We start from the raw sequence: 24,751 nt of genomic DNA, 5'->3' as shown, positions 1-24,751 counted from the left end.
ATTTTCAAGGAGAAGTGCACGTGTGTTTGTGTGTGGGCACCATATTCTATTAATTTTGTGTGTGAGGGAGGGGTTCACGAATTTGTGAATTTCCAGGATGAATAAGCTTCACAGAGCAAACACAATATTTATGCTTTCAAAGCATCCTGTTGGTTCTGAACATATCCTGTCTCATGCTTTTGAGGTCTTAATAACTTGACCTAGACGTGTATTGAATATCAACTAATATTGATATTTGACTGTTGCAATAATTGGAAAAAATGTACTTACGAAATGCCACCAAAACGTTTTTAAGTATGACTACATGCCAGCGACGTCTGATAAATTGTTTAAAGATGATGTCTAAATGAGTTTTTCTGTAAACATAGTTCGCATTCACATTATGGATATCAAAATAAAAAGGTTTCAAACAAAGTATTCTATTGCTTTAGTAACACTTTAAGAGTACTAGTGTTGTAACTGTTCATCATTTTTTAAACCATACCTGGTCTTATTCCAAAGTTTACATCATCCGCCTACTTGCACCTCTAAAGCTATATACACTATATATTGAGTGATGATACATATAAGGTTACAGATGTATGAGTGATACACTAGGACTATTTTTTAACAGAAAATGGTGTCTTCTCGGGTATTTCTGTCACTTTTTCAATCTCCTACCTCATAGAATGATCGTGGATAGTCGACCCCTGGAAGGACTGCAACATGTGGACAGATTGAAGGAGTTCAGTCTGTTCTCCATTAGCGTCATGGTACAGATATTCATCATTGGGCTCCTTCTTCATGTGCTTCACTGAGACTTGGTGCTGACCGTGAGCCCTCCCGTGCCCTCTGGACCCTCCGCGGACCACAGACCGCCCGTTGGTAGATCTCTGGTTCCCGTAGCCGGCGTGGGCATCAGAGCCCGTGTCGTCGTCCTCGATCACCACCAGATCAGCCGGCATCTCTTTGAACTGATAGACCAGCCGCTGCCCCTCCACTTTGGCCAGGATGCCTCTCTGATAGTAGTACCTAGAGGAGGAAGGAAAGAAGCTTGTAGCGACTAAACTCCAAATAAAACAATTCCCTCCGAGGCTAAACTAGGCCACGCTTACAGAAAATATCTCAACCAGTCAACCCTCTTTGTCATTTCACAAGCACGGCACACAACAGGTCGAACACATATTTAGCAATTGCCAGAAAATACTAAAGCAAGTGTGTGAAATGTTAACAAATAATGATAATAATAATAAAAACCCAAACGCAGCTAAATCAGCCTTTTGGCTCCTACAAAGCTGTTTAGCCCATTATCATCATTCAAATTCAACATCTTCATAAAACAAATGTGTTTATGAACTTATCTGTGGAGTCATGTCATGTGCACGAGGGCAAAGCTTTAGAAAAAAGAGCCTGTTTGTTTGTTTACCTGAGAGCCCTTCCCATGGTCTCATAGTTCATGTCAGGCTTGTTCTTGTGTTTTCCCCACAGCTTTGAAACAGCCTTGGAGTCCACCAGTTTAAAGATGCCCTTCTCCCGCTGCGTCCACTTGATGTATTTGGGACAGGTGTTCTTATCCTGCAGTAAAGCCAGAAGGAATTCCCACAGGTAGATCGTGTTGCCTGCAAATTAAAGTGGGAACTCAATTCAGGCATGTTGTTAACAATCAGGCACATCAGACATTCATGGAGGGGCCTCGGAGCTGTGGTATGGACATCTATAGTTAATGTAGGTCATTTTGAGTCTTGCTTAAAAATGTTATATGGCAGCTTTAGGATTGCAGGAGAAACTATAACCATTGTCGTATCAGTTGTATGTGTGCACATCTGCCTCGGAAGGGATTAATTATACCAAGCCTGGGAGTATATTACTCTAATTTGTGTGATGCTTTAGCCAAAAGTGGTTAAAATCAGCAACGCTCCCGGTATCCGCTTGAATCCCAGACACCGTGGCAAGGTGATGTAAATGTGCCCAGCTGAACCCCCCCGCCCTCTCTCGTGTCCCACTATATTTGCAATGGACTGTTTTCGACCGCTTCTATCGGCAGAGCACCAATGTGCCCTCCAGACTGCAATCACTTCTGTTTCCCTGCTAAACACGGCACTGTGAGATCCGCTCATCCATTAACTCGCACAGCCGGACAGCAGGGGTGGAGGACTGCTGTTTGCCCACTCCACAGGAGGAAACAGAGCGTACACAAGAGGAGAGGAGACCTTGATTTTTATTGGGTCATTACAGAGAAGCGGACAAGTTAGTGAGGCTTACCTTTGCCCTCTTTGCTCTTCTTCCTGAGTGGCAGGTTTGGGGTGGTGATGGGAGAGCAGGGACGCACGGCCCGCGGCTTCCGCACTGTGATTCAAATAAAGGCTTGAGTTAGAAGTTGAATGGTCACAATGGAGTCCTATAATTACCTACTAGACTGAAGAAATAGTACAATGTAACGAAGGAAAAATAACGTTCCCAATCAACCAAACTGCATTGTTAATTATAGGGAGGGAAACCTTATTTTTTTTCCTGAGTACGTTTATTCATGATATCAAATATAAGTTTCTAATCAGTCTGCAAAAGACTGTGTAGGAAGGAGTATCGGTCAAACCAACTTCAAACATTCAAAAAAGTCAAAGCAGTTCAAGTCCGGTGTAAAATCAAGGCTAAAGCTATTTTCATGACAATAACTTAAATGAATGTTATTTAATGTTTTTTTCAAGTCAAGACTTGATCTTTTTCAAAAGTTAACAAGCTAGTTTTAAAGACCGCAACTGTAATCATGGACATTATAAAATGTTCTTGAAACGTAATGGAGAATGCAGCTTAATTTCATAGGCAGCGTTACCTTTGTTTTTCTTCTGAGGTTTTAAGGTGCACTTTTGGGGTATCTCATCCATAGATGAAGTGTCCTCATCCATAGACATGTCCAGCCCACCATTATCCATCTGGTCAGGCCTGAGAGGAGCGTATGTCAAGTCCGACTCCAGCAGAGTGCCGTAAGTGTGAACTACACAGTAACAAGAGATAAAGAGAAACACAGACAAACCATGAATAGACTATCAAAATGGATCTCATGCTCAAGATATGATCATGGATGCAGAATAACTTACTCATGCGCTTCTCGTCCAAAATGTTGTTTGGAGACTCCATGTTAAGAAGAGCTGCTGCAGCTTCGTTCGTCTCCATGCTGTCCTCTGGGCCAGACACTGAAGTTTCTGTCCAACAGACGACAGCAAATGAATCTAAATGAAATAATCTAATAATATGTTTGTGTCATTGTGTGATACAGTTAATGACTAGTAGCATTACTACCAGGCTCCTTTTATACTCTTGTTGTTCTTAAATGAGTTTAAAGGTAACATCACGACCAGTTTAACATGTGCTCACGTGATATTTAATAATGAAACATTACAAATAATGAATTATCCATGATTTACTTCCCCCAGGGTCCATTATATTTGTTCTGTTTTGTTTGTTGATGTATCTGTTTGTCAGCAGAATTTTGAGAGTATCAGGGTCACAGGGTACATACTGTACACACTTTATTTTTCACTTAAGTGAGCAGCCTTGGCAGAGTTCTGCACCTGAGTGCCCCTTTTATTCATTATTGGAAATGTTGTCCTCACTATATGCCGAGTTGTAAGCCTGGATGCAAGGGAACTTCTTTGTACTGACTCAATGTAATTCATTAATTTGAAGTGTACCAATTGAACAGTGTCTGTATTTCCTTATAATTAGATCACATAGTTCTACTTGGAAATTATGGACTACAGTGGATCAACATTTCTTTCATTGACTTTGAAAAAAGAAAAATATTTAGGGGTGAATTTGGGACCAAGTGTGTAGACTGAGATTTATGTGGACATCCACATTTGAAACCATTGTTGACTGAAGACTAATGTATTACATGTGCACTAAACTGAGACCAGATCCCTCTCAATAAAACTAAGGGAAATATATTTACCTGAGAGGTCGACCCCTCCCACCAAAATGGACTGTTCCTCTACGACATGGAGAGTTGTGTCCACCATGATGCCGTTGGTCACCTCGTCCGACTCCAGGCCGGAGTAGACCTGCAGCAGATCGGCTGAAGGGACCTGCTCAACGATTACTGCTGGAAATACTGACGGGTCGTCCAGCTGAACAGAGAGAGACACACACACAGAGAGAGAGAGAGAGAGAGAGAGAGAGAGAGAAAGGTGTGAGACGCTGCAACACAGGGAGGCAGGGGACTGACTGGTCTCTGCACATACATATGTGTAGATGCAATAAAAACACCATTAATTCCTCCACTACACATCATAAATGCAATGTAAAAACCCCCAGATGACACCAGATTAATGTTATAACCAGATTTGTTCTCTTGTCTTTATTGCCTTGTAAAATATCATAGATTCATACTCAATTTCAGCTAATGTGGAGGCACATAGCATGGAGGAGAGCTCATTTCTGTGGTGTTGCAGCGGTCCACCGGGACCCGCTGGAGAGGACAGGAACCAGCTGTTTGATTTGGCCTACTTCTCCTGAGAAGTTAATCTTATGCTCAGATATTATATAAGCCCAATTGAATGTTAATGGATCAATCGTGAGTTGCAGGCGAGCACACCCTTCATCATGCACTAAATGTGCTTTGGGAATTGTAACCCTGCCGACTCATTTCAGAGATGGCTCAGCCTGATGCAGGAGGAGCCGGGGGACACTGGGAATTACTGGAGCTCGGGTCAAACCATTGAAACAACGGTGAAGCCCAACATACTGGAGAGCTCCTCGCAGAAATAAAGGGTCAAGTGTGCGTACTGATGCGCTGGGTTCGTGTCAATGGGGCCTAATTCAGTCATGTTGGTTTATAAAACTCTCATTTTGGTGTTTCTTTCTGCTTCTATTAGCCTACAGCAAGATGTGTTCATATGTGGATTTCAAAGAGTAGAAACAACATAAAGTCAAGTTATTTGTTTAAATGTCACCCTCTGTCTGTTTTGGTGTGCGTTTCAGATAAGGAAAAACATTAGAGGACGATCAGAAACAACCAAGTTTCACGCCATAATCATAGCTTTTGTTTTCAATGAAAGGGTCACCTCAGGTACTTTGATGCAGAACAACTAAGAGTCACCACCAGCAGAGGGCAGCAGACTGCACTTCAAAGTTTACTGAAATAATAACTTTTACCATGTCAGTGCCAAGAAACAGTTTAGTTTGTTTCAAAACCACACTGAAATAGTTACAAATATAATACAAATGTTCAGTTACTAGAACTATTTCAACCCATCATGATTAAGAGAATCCTTTGAGAATCTTTTCCGTGTCCAAACTAAAGTTAGATGAATGCATAACTGGGAAAACACCTTCTTGATATCATACTGCGTATAATCAGGGTGTAACTTACAACTGCCCTAAAAATAACAACATGCATCATCTAGAAAACTCTCATATTTAAAAACACTCAATACAACAGCAGTTCATAAAAACTAGCCTCCTCAAATAAACATTGTATGGTAATGGTCTGCAGATCAATTATGAAAATACTTTAACAGACATGACCTTATTAAAGATGGGGCAGGATAGAGAGAAGGTGCAGTAGGAGGGACATGAATAAAGACCTATCTGTCTCTTTACACAAGTGTCCATTGTTGGTTTGGACCTCTGGGGCATACCAGGTGTCTGGGCTTTGAGCCGTGGGGGTGGGAAGAGCGGGCAACGGAGCCCATGGACACATTTTGGCTACACTTTAACCAATAGATTAACAAATCAGATCATTATTTGGACACTGTGTTTAAAAGGTTGGGCCTGTTAGTAATTTCACACACTGTACATAGTGTAGCTCTCTGTGATGGCTCCACAAGAGGTCTATCTTAACTTTGAAGATCAACAACAAACACTTAATGGCATCTTGCTAGAAAAAACCCAAAGGGGCTAATAAAAACCGAGAGTTTTGCTTTGACTACAGTTAATGTCTCCCTGACATACACTGGATATGTCCCACTAATAGTAGACATGTTATCAGATAGCTAGACAGTGAGGCTACTGCGTCTCCTTGTCTGGGTTTGAATGATGTTTGCTGTCCTTGAGTGAGAGTCAAACATGTGTGTGAGTCGTGTAGACAGACAAAGGCATTTTCACTATTGGTCTGCTGAGCTCCTGAAACAGCAGCACCTCCCACCCCCCCACACAGAAAGTCCCATACAGTTTGCTGACAGAGCATGACACGTCTGAGGCTGTTGTTTTGATGTTAACTGGGTTCTGTTTATGCTGGGAACACCTTCAAACTAGCTTTTAATTGTCATTTAAACCAAGTTTGGATTTGAAAAGCATGTTACGTTGTGGAAGATTTTCACTGTGGAAGAAAGAGGTTTAAATTGTGGCTAAGAAGGGCATTTAGGACACCCGTAGCCAACATGCCTGACAAATAATTTTGAACATCATAAACGTTTTAACGGCTTCTTCCTCTTTGCTGAATAGAATAGTGTTTCTAGTAGAGGAACAGTAGCGATAAGAATCGGGCCCATTTGCATTTCCGAGTTCCCCATTCTGCCTTTGAAAGCAACAGCATCTGCGCAAGCTGTTCCCCCCCACACCCCGCTCTCTTCTGCTTTACCTGCCCAGCCACAATGAGTTTAACTGTCTGCACACTTTCAATATCCTCATTATACCGATTTTTAGAAGTGAAGCAGCCCCTAGCTAGCACGTGAGATATTATCATGTCCTTCAAACGTAGGAATCCTTTCTTTCTCTTGTATTTTCAAATGACTTTTTTATGGCTTCTATTGTAGTGCTGAAAATCACAAAGCTAAGCCATTACTTGATACAGCTTTGGGAGCTACTTATTGACTTAAAAACCAATACAGCATGGCTAATCATTAAAGATACACTCTATGATTTCACTGAGCCCCAACAGCTTTATTATGGCCAAAATAAATCTTTACAGCAGCCAGCAAACACAAGATGGCAACTGCAGCAGTATGTTTTTCCTTTTTCGGGGGTTATTTGCAGGACTTGGTAAATAGGGGCATAATGCCTACATAACAGGCTGAGTGGGTGCAGCAAAGAACAACACTGTAGCACTGGAACAATGAAAGACCTTTAAGTGGAATTATCCCATCCTTTACAAGCTGCCTTGTAACTGGTCCGTCAGGTTAGGCTTGAACTGGAGCTATTCAGGGATCTGGTGACAACTTGTCACTAGATACACACACACAGATACCAGCACACATAAACACAGATGCATCTACACTTACAATCAATCCTGCTCCACAGGATTCAGACACGGTTGTGGGGATGAGATAACTGCAAACCTAACCAGGCAATGAAAAGACATATAGGTTCACAAAGAATACACACACAGTAACCTTTGTGTCACAAACTAATTCATCGCCAAGCCCCACCCTGTGCCTCCCACGCACCCTAACCTCGCTGCAGGTTTTTCAACATTTCCATTTCTGTGCTCCCGGCCACCCACACTCCTCTTCCCAGACCTCCATCCTCACCTCTGCCAGCCTCGTACCCCAACATGTTGTCGCAGTTAAAGATCACAGGCTCTGTGCCAAAGCTGATCTTACCTCAGTTACCATGTTGTTTACACACATTTTGTTTGCCCTGCTCTGAGAAATCGTCCATGTATCCACTATATCTAGATCTAAAAAAAGATGTGCGGCCCAACACTGGTCTTGTGATTCGAATTATAAAAGACAGTCTCCAAGTGTTATGCATAAAAGCAACAAGAAAATGGATTTAAAAATATGTTGTAACAGTTTACTTGGATACTTATAGTTTAAAGAGTATTTATAGAAGTCCAACTATAATCATTTTTCTTTGTCTGTAGATATTCAACAGATTATCTTAAAAAGTACCAGACTCTATGAATACTTTAAATGTGGTGTCCCCAGTGTGATAGGTACCTGGTTGATTTCGTCCATCCCGTTGCTGGCAAATTCAAACACCAGTTCACTAGGCTGCACTGCAGTGGTCATGTTTGGTTCAGAGGGCAGCGAACTGCCTAAAATATCCTGGCTCCTCAGCTTCACCTCACAAAATGGCTTCCCTGTCGACGTCCTCCTGTTCTCTAATCTGTGCGGTTAGCGACCACGAGCAGAGTTTCAGAGGAGAACTGTGGCCCAGGTGGGAGCAGCCTTGTCCCTCTCTGACACGGAGGCTGGGTCCCGCTGCGCCTGGAGCATCTACACCTGCAGAGACACACAGGGATAGAGGCGGAGGTCAGGAGACATATTAGATCAGTGCCATTTCACTGAGAGACAAGAGAGGCAGGGACATCAGTGCAAGAGTGCTTGTGCAAGGATAAAAACCCATATCATTGTTTTCGACGAACAATCCAGACCAAAAAACTATTCAATTGACGATAATGAAGAACAACGATTTGCCTTTTTGCTTGAACATCTTTCAAATCAATAACGACATAGTTGCCAATACATTTTCTTTCTTTTGCCTGATCAATTGACTTTCGGAGTTGTAAAATAAGCATAGCAACACGTCAGCTTACAGTAAGGAGGGCCTCAGTGCACAACTGATCCTGATTTCATCACAAATGCCTCTAATTTCATAGCTGTGTCTCCGTCCCTGAAGAGAAGACACCCCTCAGCACACACACCCCTTGATCATGAGAGTCCGGAGGCTGACATTGTGATCACATGAGAGGGTCCAAGCCAACCCTCCCTCCACACACACACACACACACACACACACACACACACACACACACACACACACACACACACACACACACACACACACACACACAGATCACTGGTCTGATGATGCTCTGGAAGCCCCTCTGTGTTGACCCTCGGGGAGTTACTGTGATCACAAGCAGCGGGGGAGGGACGCTGGTGGTCCTGTCGCTTGCTGGTGTGTGTGTGTCTGTTTAGGTGTGGCCCCAACAAGCCAAAAGACAGGTTTCAGGGCTGAATGACGGGAGGGGCTGAGGAATAACTGCACACCCCCGGGCTACAAACCCCCCCTCCAAACTGCTCTTTTCCCAGAGACCAAAGAGCTGGCAGCAGTCGAGAAGAAAGCGATGGCAATGTTTAGTGCACCCCCTCAACACACACACACACACACACCATCCCTGCTTTTTCCGCTGCTGCAGGGTGGAGCTCATTTGCTTTGAAATGCCTGTGTGAGTGACGAGGTTGCATACCAGGCCCGGTTGTATTTTGAAGTTTAGGTAAAAGAAGAGGAGGTGATAAAGGAGGACTGAACTTCAGAGCAGCTTGTGGGGCAGAGGGGCCAAACGCATTTTACGATTTAGTTAATCTTCCTGCTGAGCGTCCAGACAGAATAGTAACATGTGGCCGTGGTCTGGAAAGCACCGCTTTGGGAGGCAGAAGAGACAGAGAGATGGGCAAACTAAATCTTTTTGAAGGCTAGTGTTTCATTCCAGTCTGCCCCTCTTGTTGTCTTTGCTGGGCAGTGTCCATGCCCACCTCTGCCAAAGCGGGATGCTGCTGCTGCCATCTGTCTGGAGCTTTTTGGTGCCCTGATCTTTTTGGCATGTTTTTGTGCTTGGAGAGTGTAACAAGCTATTACCAGACTCAAGCAGAAAGGAAGGGGATGTATTGCGTGGGGCTTCCAAATGGAGGAAGATGTATAAATAAAAAAGGAAAAACACTCTCTATTTCTCATTTCAAATGGACCACAAACACATTAACAGCGGATGCCTTTATCTGCCCTTTCTAAAGACCAGGCACCCCGTGTGGGATGAGGTGAAAGTGCAGCTTCCTGTATCATATAGGATCTCTCTGAAGTTGCCCTGCTTAGCTTGGCTGCCTTTTTTCCCACAGAAGCTAGAACACCAGGCGTCTTCTGAATAAGAGCTTCTTAGTTCCTCTTTTTCGTCACAGTTGTGTTTTTTGTATGGACTTTTATGAATCTGTTAGTGTCAAAATGTCAGCTGATAAGTCTGCAGGCAGGACTTTTTTTTAAATGATGAACATTCAGTGCTTGGAGAAGTCTTTTATTGAAGTGAATGTTGGAGGCATCCCCTCACACATCACAGGGGATGAGTAATGTGCTAGTGTTCATGCCTTTGAAAGCTCTCAGCTTTTATTGAAGAGAGGAACCTTGTCAAATTTGGAGTCGTTCTACAACTCACTTAGGACCCGTTTGTTTACAACCAATAACAGCAGGCCTCTGAAATCTGGCGTGAGGACATTTTTTTTAATGAATTGTGTTTGTTAATTCCTGTTTTTTATTGTTATTAGCTTTCCAATCTGAGAAATCTATCATGTATTGTAAACCTGTCAATGTTTAAATACTTTCTTAAGAACTAATTATCAACATCCATATTAACGGCTTAACGGATTGAGATGACAGGAAACAGACCACCACGACATCAGATCAGATAAAGATAGATGTAAACAGTCATTCTTCTGCTCTCTTGACCTGTGTTTTATATTTATGTCCAGTTTGCTGTGTGTCTGTGTCTTTATGTTTTCAGTTGTATTCATACTATAATATCAGCCTGTGCCACTGTTTGCATTTGTGTCAGGGCCTCATTGATCTGAATGGCCCAGTTGGCATCGTGCTAAAAGCAGACAGGAAAACAAGAGAGCCAGCCATTAGTCGGACGCAGCCTGCACATTATCCCTGAACACATGACAACAGCTGCCTTGTCCCAGCACAGGGCCGTGGTTGTAAGAGAACTCACTACGTCATGAAGAGGAGAAGAGGAGAAGAGGAGAAGAACAGCAAAGGGAGGGATTTCACAACTAAGTTCAATGCGTATTCGTCCACGGAGCATATAGACTGCCTGTGACTCACGATGGGTGGGGCCTGACTTGAGTATTTTAGTGTGGTTAGTTTCCAGGCAGGGCATCCTGGTTAGTGACCCAGAAATCTATGGCATGAAATGTGTTATAGTTGTGTCATTCGTTTGAATCCATGGCCCCCCCCCCCCTTCTCTTCAGCTTTCTTTTGGAGAAAAAAATCCCTATTGCTTTCGCTGTTAACAACTTGATTAAATCAAATATTCAAATTCAAAATATTACCGCCAAAACGATATACAAAGTCAAAGTCCTACCGAGCTATTAAATAATGTGACCAATGATTCATGTCAAAGCAGCTTTAAATGGCTGTTGTCACTTTGGGAACAGTTCAAGAAGCTGTAACACAATAGTAATGTATTTTCACCTTATGAAGTTGTGATGGCAAACATGTCAGCACACATCCATTACACATGGAGCAACATTAGCATTCTTTTTTTTTTGTCACTTTCATTTTGGCTCTGTTTTGGTCTCCACCAACTCATCTGGGAAATATCTGACTGTTAAGCTGCTAAATGCTCCACTATGTTGACAGGCTAGTCATTAACTATGTCTGTAAAATGTTTGCTGCTAAGCAGGAAGCTTACAGTGAGTTTTTTTCCTAGTGTTTTGAGCTGAAAACAGCAGTCAGCAGAGTCTGGAAACAACTCTGATGAGAGCCAAGACAATGAGCTAAAAATACTTTAAAAAAGAACATATATCTGAGGGGAACTGCAGAGCTGGGGATCATTCTCTGGGGCTTCAACTCCTTTCACATTGCCCTTTGATCCACTGCTAATATAAAAACACTGATAGGCGCAGCTTTAAGTAAAGCAATCCTGAATGTTTTTTTCACAATTTTGTATTAAAAACATGCAATTGGTTGTCAACTCCTTGGCCTCAGGAAACTTATAGTACAGCAACGAGCGGTTGTTTACATTATTCTTTAATCCTATTATTATTATTATAAAATTAACAATAAATCCAAAAGAGTATCACTAATATGGAGAACAATAGCATTGCTACATTCTGTGACCATGGTGATTTGATCTTTTTATCAATATCCTCTACTCTGGCGATTACAACTGTCTGTCAGATAAGGCAGGCTGGTGTGTAGCAGACTGAGGAGGAGTGAAGCAAACACTGGCCTACTCCACCCTTACAGCATGGTGACTGCCAGTCGCAATAACAACCAATTAGAGTTAGGATTCATGAACAAATGGAGCATTCCCAGAAGGCCCTACTTCCCCCCGCTTAAGTCTCTTCAGCTGAGCTCATTGTTGACCATGAAAGGAGGTAATTTAAGCCAATTGAATGACTAAGCAATGACTCACCCTGCATGTGGTGAGTGCAAACATTGTGAGATGCGAGAATAGGACCAGGGCAAACTTTACTTATCAGCCATTTTCAGCTCAGGTTACAAATATGCCGATTTGTTCAGGTGACATGACGTTCAGCAGTGTTCTCGGGAGGCTGTGATTCAGCAGTCACAGGACTTAAGATGTCAGAGCACAGGTGCTATTTCTGGTATTTAAATTATTTTCCCACACAGGTGACTGTCAGGTTAAAACTGACAGAGGCAGTGTGTTTGCCCTTCATCATGCAGGCTGACAGACACATTTCAGTGCTAAGAGGAAACCTGAAATGAGTCCTGCGAAGGTTTCCCAACTCAGCGGTTCACAGAGACAACGGTGTGCAAGATGGCAGAAAATGTGTGGGCTGACCACTACCATGTTATTGAATGCTTGTCAGCACAGACATGCTGTTTTTGCAAGATCCATTGGGTTCCTGTAAAGGAAATGACTCAGTGATATGCAGCTCCAGCTCAATCCTGGAGCTCTGTGATAGCATAAGTGGGCCTCAGAGAATACTGGTCATCATTTCTGAACAGCATTTCCCTTTGAGGTATGTTTTTGTATAGATGCCATTAAACTATGCACCAGAATGTAACAATAGCACTTTTAGCGCCAAGGAAAATGCCTATAAAACACAACTATAGTAAAGGAAAAACATGGCTAGTAAAATAAATGACAACGTATGCATGTATTTCCACTGCTCCAATATTTTAAGATAAGAAAACAAGGGGGCAAAGTGTAGCTTAAGTACTAAGTAATAAGACAGTAATTAAGGAGTTGCATCAACGCTATACATGTAAGCACCCCGTCACCACCATAAAAACTGTTTTGTATACAGTATTTTCTGAGCATTTTACATTTTATTCACTACCCATCGTTGCACAACACAACAAGTCTCACCATGTTTCAAACTCTGCTGTATTGAGCTGAATAATGGAGTGCTTTGACTGCAATCCTGAGGCCACACCAGGCGTGTTGTTATAAAATGGCAGAGCCGGGCACAGAGGCAGGCACAGACACTGGATAACAGCAAGCAGCTGCGAACACAAGGCATCAGAAACACAAACGAGAGGGCACAGTGTGTCCGAGCCTGTATTCACTGCATCTTAAAGTAGGAGTCATTTGGCTCAGTCGTGCCAGGGCCAAATGAAGAATGAAAGAAAACGTCACCTCGAGCCCGGGCTTTTAGAACAAGAATGGAATTTAATCTCATCTCCTGCGAACCTTGTACTTTTCCACTCAGGCTCGAGGCTCTAGAAGGACTCATGCCTTACAGTTGTTTGTGCCAACTATTACATTGTATCTTTCACACTTTGTGAATGATTATACATTAGCTTTGGTAGAATAGTATTGACTGGAGAAAAGGGATGGTTGGAAGTTTAGTAACAGTGACAACGTTTTAGAACTGTCTCTAAAGACCATATTCCATTTCACTTATGAATCATTTTTGTCCAAATATATAAAAGGCATGTTGTATGCTGAGGCTGTTCTCTGTCATATATATTATCTTCTCACATGCCCTTAATTGTAGCACAGCATACTGGACTTTCTGGTTTCAGGGCACACAAAAGGAATAATGCAGCCTTCAGAAGCTGTGACAAAACCGGGTAGAAAAAAACACCCACAAACTGACCTGTGAATCTTGCAGTCACAGGAACAGCATCACTGAGCAGTGGGTTTCTGCTGTTTCCTGTCTGTTAAACCACACTCACAAGAAAACTTCTTCCTCTATGTAAGAGTGGAAAGTTCTCAACTCCCCCTATTTCCTTCTCAAAAACATGCTATTACTCTTATAGATGTGAGGCTTGTGACACAGGTAGCATTTCCTACGTAAATAATATAGAAAGATGAGTGACGTACAAGATATAAAAGATAAGAACAGTTTCTATTTGACTGTTTTAAGATCACAACACAGTTTGGTATCTAAACACAGACTTTTATATATTTTTATTGTTTTAGTTCTGCATGCAAAGTGATTTGATCCCATAAATACAATACATGAGAACAGCAAGCTGAAAATCTATTTCTAAAATATTGACCGCCAATTAGATATTCTTATACCTCCTGACATTTTTAAGCCTGCTTCACATTCTCACGCAGGTTTTTTTAATGACAGTGATGGTGAACTTAAAGCATCACAATAGGCTTCTAAGAGCCACACCTGCCACTTGCAGACATGTCTTCCCCACAATGCTGACACAAGGCGTGCAAACACAGACAGCATAACTAACCCCCCTCACCCCCCTACACACACACACACACACACACACACACACACACACACACACACACACACACACACACACACACACACACACACACACACACACACACACACGTCGCTTTTGCAGTAATTCTCAGAACAAACTAAGTTCCTGTCACACAGTTTTCACTTGTAGGTCAGAGAATATAAATATCTGAGCAAAAACTGCACTGTGTGCATCTAGGCCAACCCCGCTAACTTTTTTAACCAATGAGAATACCCGCCCTAAAGCACGTAAAAGCCATTCATAAGCAATGTATTAAAATCCCATCTGTTGAATTAACTTCTGCTCCTAGTTAATATAAAAAAACAATTAGCCTGGAAATGTCCTCATACAAATCCTTCAAAACAGCACGTGTCATTAACTTCCATCTTGACTATTGATGCCTTCTTACCGGAGGAACCTGAAACTCGCTCTCACCACAGAGAGGCAGGTTTTAACTTAACAGATGCAGCCCATTTGTCAAAAACTACCCCCAGCGGCCTATTTCTATAATGTGGCAACAGGCCACATGTCACTGATAGGAAGAAGCACCGAAGTTGTGAAAACATGACAGGAAATTGCAGCAAAGTTTCAGAAGAGACATCTGCACCCTCAAACATCACATTGATGCGCTGTATAATGTCCACAAGGCTGATAGATATATTATTAGAGCATCTGGACATTGTTAATAAGATGTAAAGAAAGAGACGTTGCATCAAAGTGCCATCTTTTCAAAATCACCACTCAAGGCAAAACAAATATAAAGTCTGAGGCCTTCCAGCTGATGTTCTCTGTTCTACATTTTAAATAGTGAAAGTAGAGAAGGATAAAAGCAACAACTCTGACCCTGAAATGGTTTCTTAATTACTCTTTGCTAACAAATGAGATTATTTAAGGATGATAAGAATCTTTTTAGCAAAACAATTTCACAAAACAGTCACTCTAAAACTCCAAAACAAGACGCTCTATATTAGATACACCAGAAAAAGGCATGTGAAACAATGCTATTAATCTATTTTGCTGTTATATTACACTTTTTCAAATGTTGTGACAATGCAATCAGAGCCTATACGTGTAGAGAACATCCATTGTTTATAGATGTATTTCTTATCAATTGATTTGTATATTACAGCTTTCTTTTTAAATGGACACTGTAACAAACAGCAGCAATCTCATCATGACACTGCATTGGCTATTAGGAAATCACACAGCATCCAAAGTATCTGGAAGACAAAAAAACAGTTTTCTTAAAGTGGACCTATCATGCTATATTTGAATAATATATTGTAGGGCCATACCTATATAAAACATGTCTGTGAAGTTTTTTTTTCAAAATACCAAACAGATTATGCATTTTAGCCATGCCTCATTTCGCTCTATTTGCTCTATTCCAGCCCTGTTTTTGCAAGGGCGGATTCTGTGGCAAATGAGCTGCAGCTGACCACGCCCCCCTGCAAAGGAGGGGGGCGAGGCACGAGCGTCATGTTACCATGCTGTTACCATGCTGTTACCATGATGTTACCATGATATTACCATGTCACGGCAACCTCTCATTCCCCTGATAGGTGGAGAGTTTCCCATATAGGCGGAGCTCCCCGTTTCTGATGTCAGAACAATTTCAAATCTGTATCAGATCCGTTGCAGCCCCGTTTTTAGAGATTTGGGTATGGAGGAAAAGAGAGAGGGTTGTGTCTTCTGACACTTGGTGAGTTCCCTGACACACCGGGGACACATATTCATGTATAAAAGACGTACAAAAGTGAATTTTGCATGATAGGTCCCCTTTAAGTTCTAAATGTATATGTGAAAACAATGTGAACCTGCTGATGTTACCTTATTGCTCCTATTGTGTCTTGACTCAATTGTGTACATTTAGAAGCACAATGATTCAGAGCGAAACACACAAAAGGTTGGGATAAAACACATGCAAGTCTGTGCGTGTGTCGGTTGCCTCATGCTGCCCTGCTTAGGCCTTTCTTGCAGACATATTTGAAATGCTACTCTGCTGTTGTTTTGGCTGCTGTGTGCGTGGGAGCAATTTGATGCATGACTAGACTGGAAAAACTGAATTCTCTCCTTTTTATAGTGTAAGCAAGCATCCCACAAGCATTAGACATGTGCAGGATGCTGTAGTCAACAGAAGAAAAAGAACTCTCTGTAAGATCGAAAAGAGACGCTAGAGAATCATATACAGACTCTCTCAGAACATCATGACCAAAGCTACATTTAAATCCTGAAGGGTTTTCTAAAACACTGCTGCTATGCTGCGTATCTGCTGCTTCTTCAGAAACCCATCCCTGATGTATTTACATTCATTCCAAAGCTAACATGTCACGGCACAGGTGTACTGGCAGCAGCAAGAGCAACAGAGGACATCATACCAGAAACATAGCAGCAGTGTACTCTGAACAAAGCTTGAAAGAAAAACAAGGACGACACTCCTCTTTCGTTATTAACTGTAAACCGCACATTATTGCCCTCGACAGCAGCCATCAGTTTATGCAGCTCCCCACAACAGCTTATTTTCTCAGTGGGAGACATTCCAGTTGGAGATTTTGTGCTGTATGAACTAGAAAAGATATATGCCTTGCAGCATATGTTCATATGGAGCACTACTATCAAGTGGTGGAATGTAACTCAAGTACTCAAGTACTGTACATAAGTTGTGTATGTACATGCATTTTTGCTACATTATACTTCGAGTCCACTAAATGGCATAAATATTACTTTTTAATCCACACAAATATTTAGTTTTTGTGGATTTATTGCTTTTTTACTTTGCAGGTTCTTTTTATTAATACAAAATAAAATCAGCTAATAATTAAGATGTATTATCATTGATCAAAGCAGCCTTTTTCCAGCTGCAACAATAATTATCTACTATAATGCAACAATAGTTATAATCAAGTATCAACAATAGGTGCTTTTAACTATGACACTTTTAATATAATTTGATGCTCACACTTTTAGTAAAGTAACATTTTGAATGCAGGACGTTTGGTTGTTGCAGAGTATTTGTACCCTGCAGTATTGTTTCTTTTTCTTGAGTCAAAGATCCGAGTACTTCTTCCAACGCTGAAGTGAAGGCGGGGACTCAGCAGGAAGCTGCATACCAAACAGGTCTGGACACAAGCAGTGATGTGTCCACCGGAGTCAGGCATGCAGAGATAGGGGATTCAATCACACAGAGATGAAATAATGTCTCTGTCTTTTAATAAACTTTGGTTAAAGAAATAGTTCTGCATTTTGAGGATTAAGCTTATTTGCTTTTTAGCCAAGAGTTAGATGATAAAATCAATACCCTTAGCATAGCAGCCATTAGCATAGCTTAGCATTAAGGCTGGAAATAGCTAGCCTGGCGCTGTTCAAATGTAACACAATGCCTAGTACTTACCATGTGTTGGAAGGCCGATTTAGTTTGTTAATAGCCAGGTTTGTGTAATTTTCTAGTGTGGACATGTATGCATTTACTGTGTATTTTTGTAATACTGGGCAATGGCTGATTACCTGCTACTGCTGTGACATAATAATTCCAATACAGTACAACAAATTACACATATCTACAGTATCTGTCTATCTATCTGTGTGCTTCCCCTTGCTCTATGCAATAAAGTGACGTTCTATGTTAAATACATTTTTTAAATCCACTATAAACACTGTCTGCTCACACAGTATGTCACACAGTATATTTGTATCTATTATGTATGATAAAGCGTCCTCTGTGGAAAGAGGTTAAAACCCCTTTGGTAAATGCTAATTTGCAGCTTTAGCAAAGCTGTTTTTAAGATTCCCTCAGATCAAGCATCAGATTAGCCGCTAATAACGACTAAATCAGCTCTTTCCATCTGATCCCCCGTAAAGCCTCACAGATAGGACCACTCACACCGAGACAGCTTATAGCACCTTGAAGAGAGCTTATCTGATTTCACACAATTGGATACTAGGTCAGTGTGGTATTAGATATCACTGGCCAATGTTTCTAATCTCAAAGCCAGTAAACGTTATGCCTGCCCCGTTCCTCGATCTAAGGGCAAAGAAGAAGAAGTGCTGAGTCATGACGTCAGCTGCATACTTTGAATAGGTACAGAAACAGTTAGGCCATGTGATTGAACTAACAAGCCTAAACTACAACTCCAGACGTGATGACGTATGGTTGGAGTGCATGCTTTAGGTATTAGATCATTTTTGCACCTTAGTCACCTGATCTTAAAATCATGATTTTGTTGCCCTAACTACTGCTAAAAAGGTGAAGAAAAATAGGATTACCGTACTTATAGTGCACTAGTGCATTATACATTAAAATAATGTACATCCGCTGCTCTAAACATTAATCAAATGGTTAATTTCAGCTGTTTGGAGAAGTGTTTGAGCCTGTGCAGGAAGCATAAGGACAATCTGGTCAATATTTGAGAAGCCTTTATGAAACACTGGTTTATGACAGTCATGCGATGAGGAAGGTGCAGCACGGGGGCAGGAGATTGAGGACAATAAACGTCCTGTGTAAAGCGTCAGGAGTCCAGTCTGGTTGTAAAGGAAAATATTGACATGGTATTATTGTTTAACCGTATTAATGATCATTATTTGTGGGAAGTAGAACAAGGAAGAAAGGTCATAAAAAAAAGGCCCTCTACAAGGGGGATACAGATATTAAAGGTCACATGTCATGCTTTTCCGGTTATTACCCGTCCCCTTGTGTGTTATGAAGGTTTTTCTGCATGTAAACGGTCTGCAGAGTCAAAACCCTCAAAGTACACCCTGTAGGGAGTAAAACTCTAACACAGAACAGACCTCCCCAAAACGCCTCGTTGGTGAAACGTCATCATGACGTCATCATCCATTTGATTCTTCCGGGTACGTGCTTTCGTAAGCACGTATCCGGAACTAAATGGGCCAATCCGTGGAGCCGTTACGTTACGTCCGCGGAGCCGTTACGTTAAGCCCCCGCTGATTGGTCCAAATTGACCAATCCACACACACACTCAGTGCAGGCAGCCCTGCTGATTTCTGCTCCGTGCTGCAGGCTGATAACAGACAGTTGGGATCGCGCAAAATTCTCTCTGCAGACCCATTCTCACAGCGTTTATCAACCTATAAACCTTTTTCTTACTCAATATCAAGCCACACTTATTGTTTTTATTTCGGCTGTGACTTTGTGTGTGTTCAGGTTGAGTTTGGCTGTGTTTGGCTGTGTGTCGCTAAACAAGGAAATCATGGAGGGGGGGGGAGGGGAGCTGCAGCGAGCCGTTTAGTGGAGAAAGTGAATACTGCTGAATACACATACTTTACAGAGATGCTGTATGCGAAACCAATGTGAGTTTGGAAAATTGCACATTATTTTTCTATTTTATTATACCTCAACAATGGAATTGTGATCAGTGGAAATGGCCATGACATGTGTCCTTTAATGACTTATACACAAAAACCGTGGCTTCAAAACTACTTTGAATGAAGAGGCCTGACAATCAGCCTCTCGAGGGGCCGGGGTTATGTTGTTCTGACGAGAATCACAATGCAAAAACGCAAAGGTAAACAAGGAGTGGCTGTTGCTTAGGAACACGCAGAGGGAGAAGGCTTGTACACAGTCGACTCTGTGGTACAAGACAGAGGGAGAACGTGGGCCTCATTCAGCTCAGAAAAGGCCCGGTGTGTATGTTCAAGGACGCATGTGGGAAGACAGAGCACAACAAGCATAATCTGACGACTGAATGGCTTTTTTTTTTAAACTGCTTCTGCCTGTGTAGTAAATTACTTTTCTTGGAGGATCCAAAGAAATTATTTGTAAAAATTGACTTAATGAGAAATTGGAAAATGAGATTATTTAATCAGCACTACTATTGCAAAGTTGAGTATACTTTTATAATGTCAGACACTTTGAGTAATAGTGACATAATGTGAATATAGCTTCACTAAGACTGAATGAATAGTTTAACATTTGAGGAAATGCTGTCTACCAGCACCATAGATCTTATTAATCGCCATGTTATATTGTTTGTGTAATCTGTAGAGCCAGACAAACAATGGAAAACAAATAACCTTCTCTTATACCAAAAGATTACGTGTACACACCTTTCAGCTTTTTTATGCGTGAAACAAACAAGATAAAAAAATGTTTTACTTTGGAGGTACTTGAAGATTTGTTATCTTTGGACAGAGGGTTAGCTCTTTACCTGTCCAAAGTCTTTAAGCTAAGCCTACTGCTTACAGATTTATATTGAACAGGTTGTAACGCTGAAACAATCTTCTATGAACTTGGTAAAAGGGGAAAAACAGTGTGAGAATGTGAGAGTAAAGTAAAATGTCATTTGGTTGTGTATTGGGAACCACTGCGCAAGAATACTCTTGTCAGCCATTAAGATTAGATGTTAAATGTTTCAGTTTCAATTAGGATAAGCTTGAATTTCAGAAAGAAATGAAGATATAACTGTAGAGTTACTATCCTAACAGTCTGTCATTTCTGCAGGCAGCCGTGTGTGTGTGAACTGACTTGTTTAGTGGCATTAATCTGTCAAACTGTGTGGTTCAGGCCCTTGTTTGTCACACATCGTGTCCACCACACCAACCACATGTCATGACACATTTTCATTTTTCACCAAAAAGGCACCTTCATGCTTGTAAATGTGTCATATTTTAAGGATCAATGTAATCAAAATGAAATGCCTAAATGTATGTATGCCACAGTCATTTCATTTCTGGCCATGGAACATTTCATGAACATGCAGGAGAAGGCAATGAAAGGGGAAAAAGTGACATTTAAATCAAATGCAAAGTATCAAGGAAAAGGGGGAGAGGTTTAAAAACAGACATAACTCCATAAAAAGAGACCTTTCCACTCAGACAGGAGTTCAGCAGTTTATGCTGGAGTCATCATGGTGGGTTTTCCATATAACAGCCTGCTGCTGAGGCTTCAGCCACCGCTGCAGCTGGGTGTCTGGGGCCAAAGCCTCCCAAAAACCATGTGGGAAATCAATTTCCCTCTTTGCCTGGGTCAGAATGCCTCTTTGTACTGAGTGATACTGCATTAAAGCCAACATGATTTTAAAATGTGCCTGATGGAGTGTGAGGGAGTTGGCAACAGCTAAAACGTATTCCACTAAGTATGTCAGTTTTAAGTTCAAATTCACCTCGAACCTTTTTTTTTTAGCCATGTTACATCAAGCAGTGTGGAACCCACAGAAAACATTGACATGTATTTCCAGGCCATTGCATTATATAGAATAGTGCTATAGCAGTCACCTAGCTGTATACTACTCAAATTATCATACAGCTACAAATAACTTTTGTGCTTCAAACAAAGGCAGAGCCAACTGAACGCTGTAATGGAAATGTTTATGAGGGTCTGAATGCTGCCCTTTATCAGCCACAAAATACACATGAAACCTGCCTCCACCCACACAACCACTACGCCAGAAAAACTCAAATCAAGACACATTCATGATCAGGATTTCCACAGTAAAGCAGTTCACTAGAGAAAAACGGATACTCTATTAATAAACTAAATTCATGTTAGTGTATTTATAACCTCAACCAAGGACGTTTTAGTTCCAGTTCGATATGTATAACTATTAGCCTGATATTCATGAAATGTGGGTCAAGGGTGAAGCATGAGCCAAGGAAAACACGATTATATTTTGGAAAGAATCAAGTCAGGGGGCCCACACTCACTTTTCAGTTTTGTTAACATTGGTAAAGGTCTGTGCTCCACTAATAACTTTCTATTTGAGAAATGTTTAGGAAGGCCTCTTTTAGTAAATCTAGCATAATCAATGTTGTAACATTCAAAGTATTTAATTCACAAAGTAAAAATACTTCATCACAAGTAAAGGTTTTGCATCCAAATAAGTTTGGAAATCATTTGGAAATACTCAAGTTATGTAAAAGTAACTACAAAAGTTGAGCAGTTGAGGCCAGACAGCAGTACATGGACCTACATGCTCTTACAGGCAGAGAATCTGTGCCCTGACCGGCATGGTACGTTGCATAACCAGGAGTGTTATCAAAAGGTGTGACCTGATATTCCACATGTCATCTCTCTCCCACACACATGCACTCTCTCTTTATTTCTCTCCGTCTCTGAAACATGGCGATCTCCCATTCATTCCAGATGGGAGTTATGATTCTTATAAAAGTAGGCGTAGGAGTTCACATCTTTCACGGTTTCAGGTGTATTTTAGGTGGTTTTTAAATGTGATACATCACAGTGGAATTACATTCTACGTGGTTTTGAAAAGTTGTAGTGCTGTCTTGTTGTTTTCAGTAGTACACCAACCTCTAGAGCAAACCTAAAAATCCTCTAAACCAACGATCAAATGTTGTGGATCATAAATAGGTTTGTAATCACTGAGAAGTCCAGAATTACATCACATCCTTTTCAGTTCTTAGAAAATAAGTCTGGACTAATTCCCACAAGAGGGAAAAACAAGAACCATCACTGCTTCTCCGCCACAAATCATGAATCTAAGGGCTGAGATTAAAGCTAGACATAGAAACACTATTTCATCGGGCTCTGAGTTTAGATGTGATGATCACAGATCGAGTTCGTAATTTTTCTTCAGATAAACAGGCTGCCAGTCCCAGCTTGCAGAGAGTCAGTTGCAACACGGGTAGTCAGTTGCTCAATCGATTTCACTTTATTTAGCAAGGGAGGGTTTCCTGTGTGTACCTGTGACACACAGTAACACAAGTGGCTTCAATCTACTGAGTTAGGGTTAGGGTAAGCCTTGCTCAGTGGCACCTTGGCAGGAGCCGTTGAGGAGAGTGTTACACATTAACTATCCCCACCCAGTTTTTTCCAGTTGGTCACATGAGTCCAAACGCTAGTCACTTGCACTTCCTTTAAGAAGCCCAGAGTGATATGGAAATTAAATGGCAAAGAATACATCATCTGGCCTGAAAACATGATGCAAATCCATGCCTGAGCAATATAACAAACAGCCACGCTCTTTCTTTGTCACATAACCTTTTACTGGAAGGTATATGAAAGATAATGACTGTGAGTAAACAAGGTGTGTGTTTGTATTCACTTTCCTCACTATGAGTCCACAGGGTTCTGCACCCCAAAATATTTCATTAAAGATAAACATGGAAATTCAGTTTTCTTTGCTTGAACACATGTTTAGTTACTCCACATGGAGAACAGATATATATAATGTATAGCCTTTGCAAATGCATAATTGTTGCATTGTTGCTGCCAACATGATATGTATACAAGTAAAGAAATACTTGTCAGCGTTTTTGCAATAAAGAACAGTTTGTACCTGAAACAGGAAATTGGAGCTGACGCAGCTTTTATTAAATTCAAAGCATGAAAAAACAGATTGTACCTGACTATACAAAGATCGCACTGTGTTTACTGTATTTGATCCATGGGCCTGTAAGATGAAACTAAACAGATCCTCAATTTTTACATATTAACGCATGCTGGGACTATAGTTAAAAACTCCACCCCAACTCCTCCTCTCACCATTCCCTTCTCTTGCAACGCCTCCATCATCTTGCCCAAGCCTAATGATGTAATTACAGGCTAAGACTTGTTGACTTTGTATTGTAAGAGGAGCCTACCTGATACTACTGTCCAGCCCCCTCTCTGTCTCTTCATCAGCCTGTATGTCCTCTCAATGAGGCAAACAAAATGCCTCACTAAACAGCACCCGCAGTATGAGTTCATCCTCTGAGGCACCATGGCCTCATTTACAATCCAAATAAGGGTGGGCATGAGTAGGATGAAAAAGTTAGGTCAAATGCAAACTCGTACCTGCTCAACAACTGAGCTATTCACTCAATGGGTGCATGTGCAACAGGTGTTACAAATCAAGTGCAAGGCCAATTCATCCAAGCTAATAATAGTTTAGCAAATGAGCCTAAAGTATATAGATATATGCATTTTTGTGAAGTAGTCTCTGTTGATTGTCTTCCAAGTTACGTCAAACATTACATCAACAAAATCAATTCTGAATACTGAACTGATGAAACAATGACTAGCTTTGGTTTTTTGCATAAAACTAGATAAAAGTGTTGACCAAAGTTGGGTATAAATCTGCACTGGCTAATGGCTTTTCTTGTACTACAGTGCTCTATGCAGTAACGTTGCAGCAGCATTAGAACACAGATTAAAGAAAAGAAAAAGTGGGCGTGAAACCTAGACATTGCTCAAACTGTAGTCGTGTTTATTCAATGATTTAGTATGTGCACAATGTCCTGTGTGGTAAAAAAAAAAGTGCAGAATAGATTTCTGGTGAAACAGGAAGTGTGCTTTTTTTTATCTCTGCTGCACTGAGCAACATTTAGAAACAGATTCTCAAGAACATTAAGCAGAAGAATTGAACTGGCTGATGGATGGAACAAATGGCTTTAGGGAAGGTTAACTAACACTGACATAAAAGAGGAAGCAACATAGTCTGGGTTCAAACTTCCCTCTGAATTGAAATGGAGACCTTAT

At 41.2% G+C, this 24,751-nt stretch overlaps 2 protein-coding genes across 8 annotated transcripts in view; both read right to left on the bottom strand.

Annotated features, from left to right (window-relative positions):
* The window catches only part of LOC104966470 (low-density lipoprotein receptor-related protein 1B-like), a 1,038,955-nt gene that overhangs the window by 797,055 nt on the left and 217,149 nt on the right, over nt 1–24,751 (bottom strand). The window lies entirely within an intron of this gene.
* The window catches only part of elf1 (E74-like ETS transcription factor 1), a 39,154-nt gene that overhangs the window by 3,841 nt on the left and 10,562 nt on the right, over nt 1–24,751 (bottom strand). For 2 of the 7 annotated variants that reach the window (XM_010794936.1, XM_010794934.1), the window contains exons 2-9: nt 7,857–8,141; nt 7,197–7,253; nt 3,929–4,103; nt 3,075–3,206; nt 2,810–2,971; nt 2,242–2,325; nt 1,406–1,598; nt 661–1,011 (exon numbers count right to left, since the gene is read on the bottom strand). In XM_010794936.1, coding sequence (XP_010793238.1) covers nt 661–1,011; nt 1,406–1,598; nt 2,242–2,325; nt 2,810–2,971; nt 3,075–3,206; nt 3,929–4,103; nt 7,197–7,253; nt 7,857–7,928 — 1,226 coding nt within the window. In that variant the 5' untranslated portion in view covers nt 7,929–8,141. The remainder of the gene's footprint in view (nt 1–660; nt 1,012–1,405; nt 1,599–2,241; nt 2,326–2,809; nt 2,972–3,074; nt 3,207–3,928; nt 4,104–7,196; nt 7,254–7,856; nt 8,142–24,751) is intronic. The other 5 variants (XM_010794941.1, XM_010794940.1, XM_010794937.1 and 2 more) reach the window with 4 other exon arrangements.

Source organism: Notothenia coriiceps, unplaced genomic scaffold (assembly GCF_000735185.1).
Source record: "Notothenia coriiceps isolate Sejong01 unplaced genomic scaffold, NC01 NC01_scaffold00037246, whole genome shotgun sequence".
NCBI lineage: Eukaryota > Metazoa > Chordata > Actinopteri > Perciformes > Nototheniidae > Notothenia > Notothenia coriiceps.
This window is presented reverse-complemented; position numbering and strand designations above follow the sequence as displayed.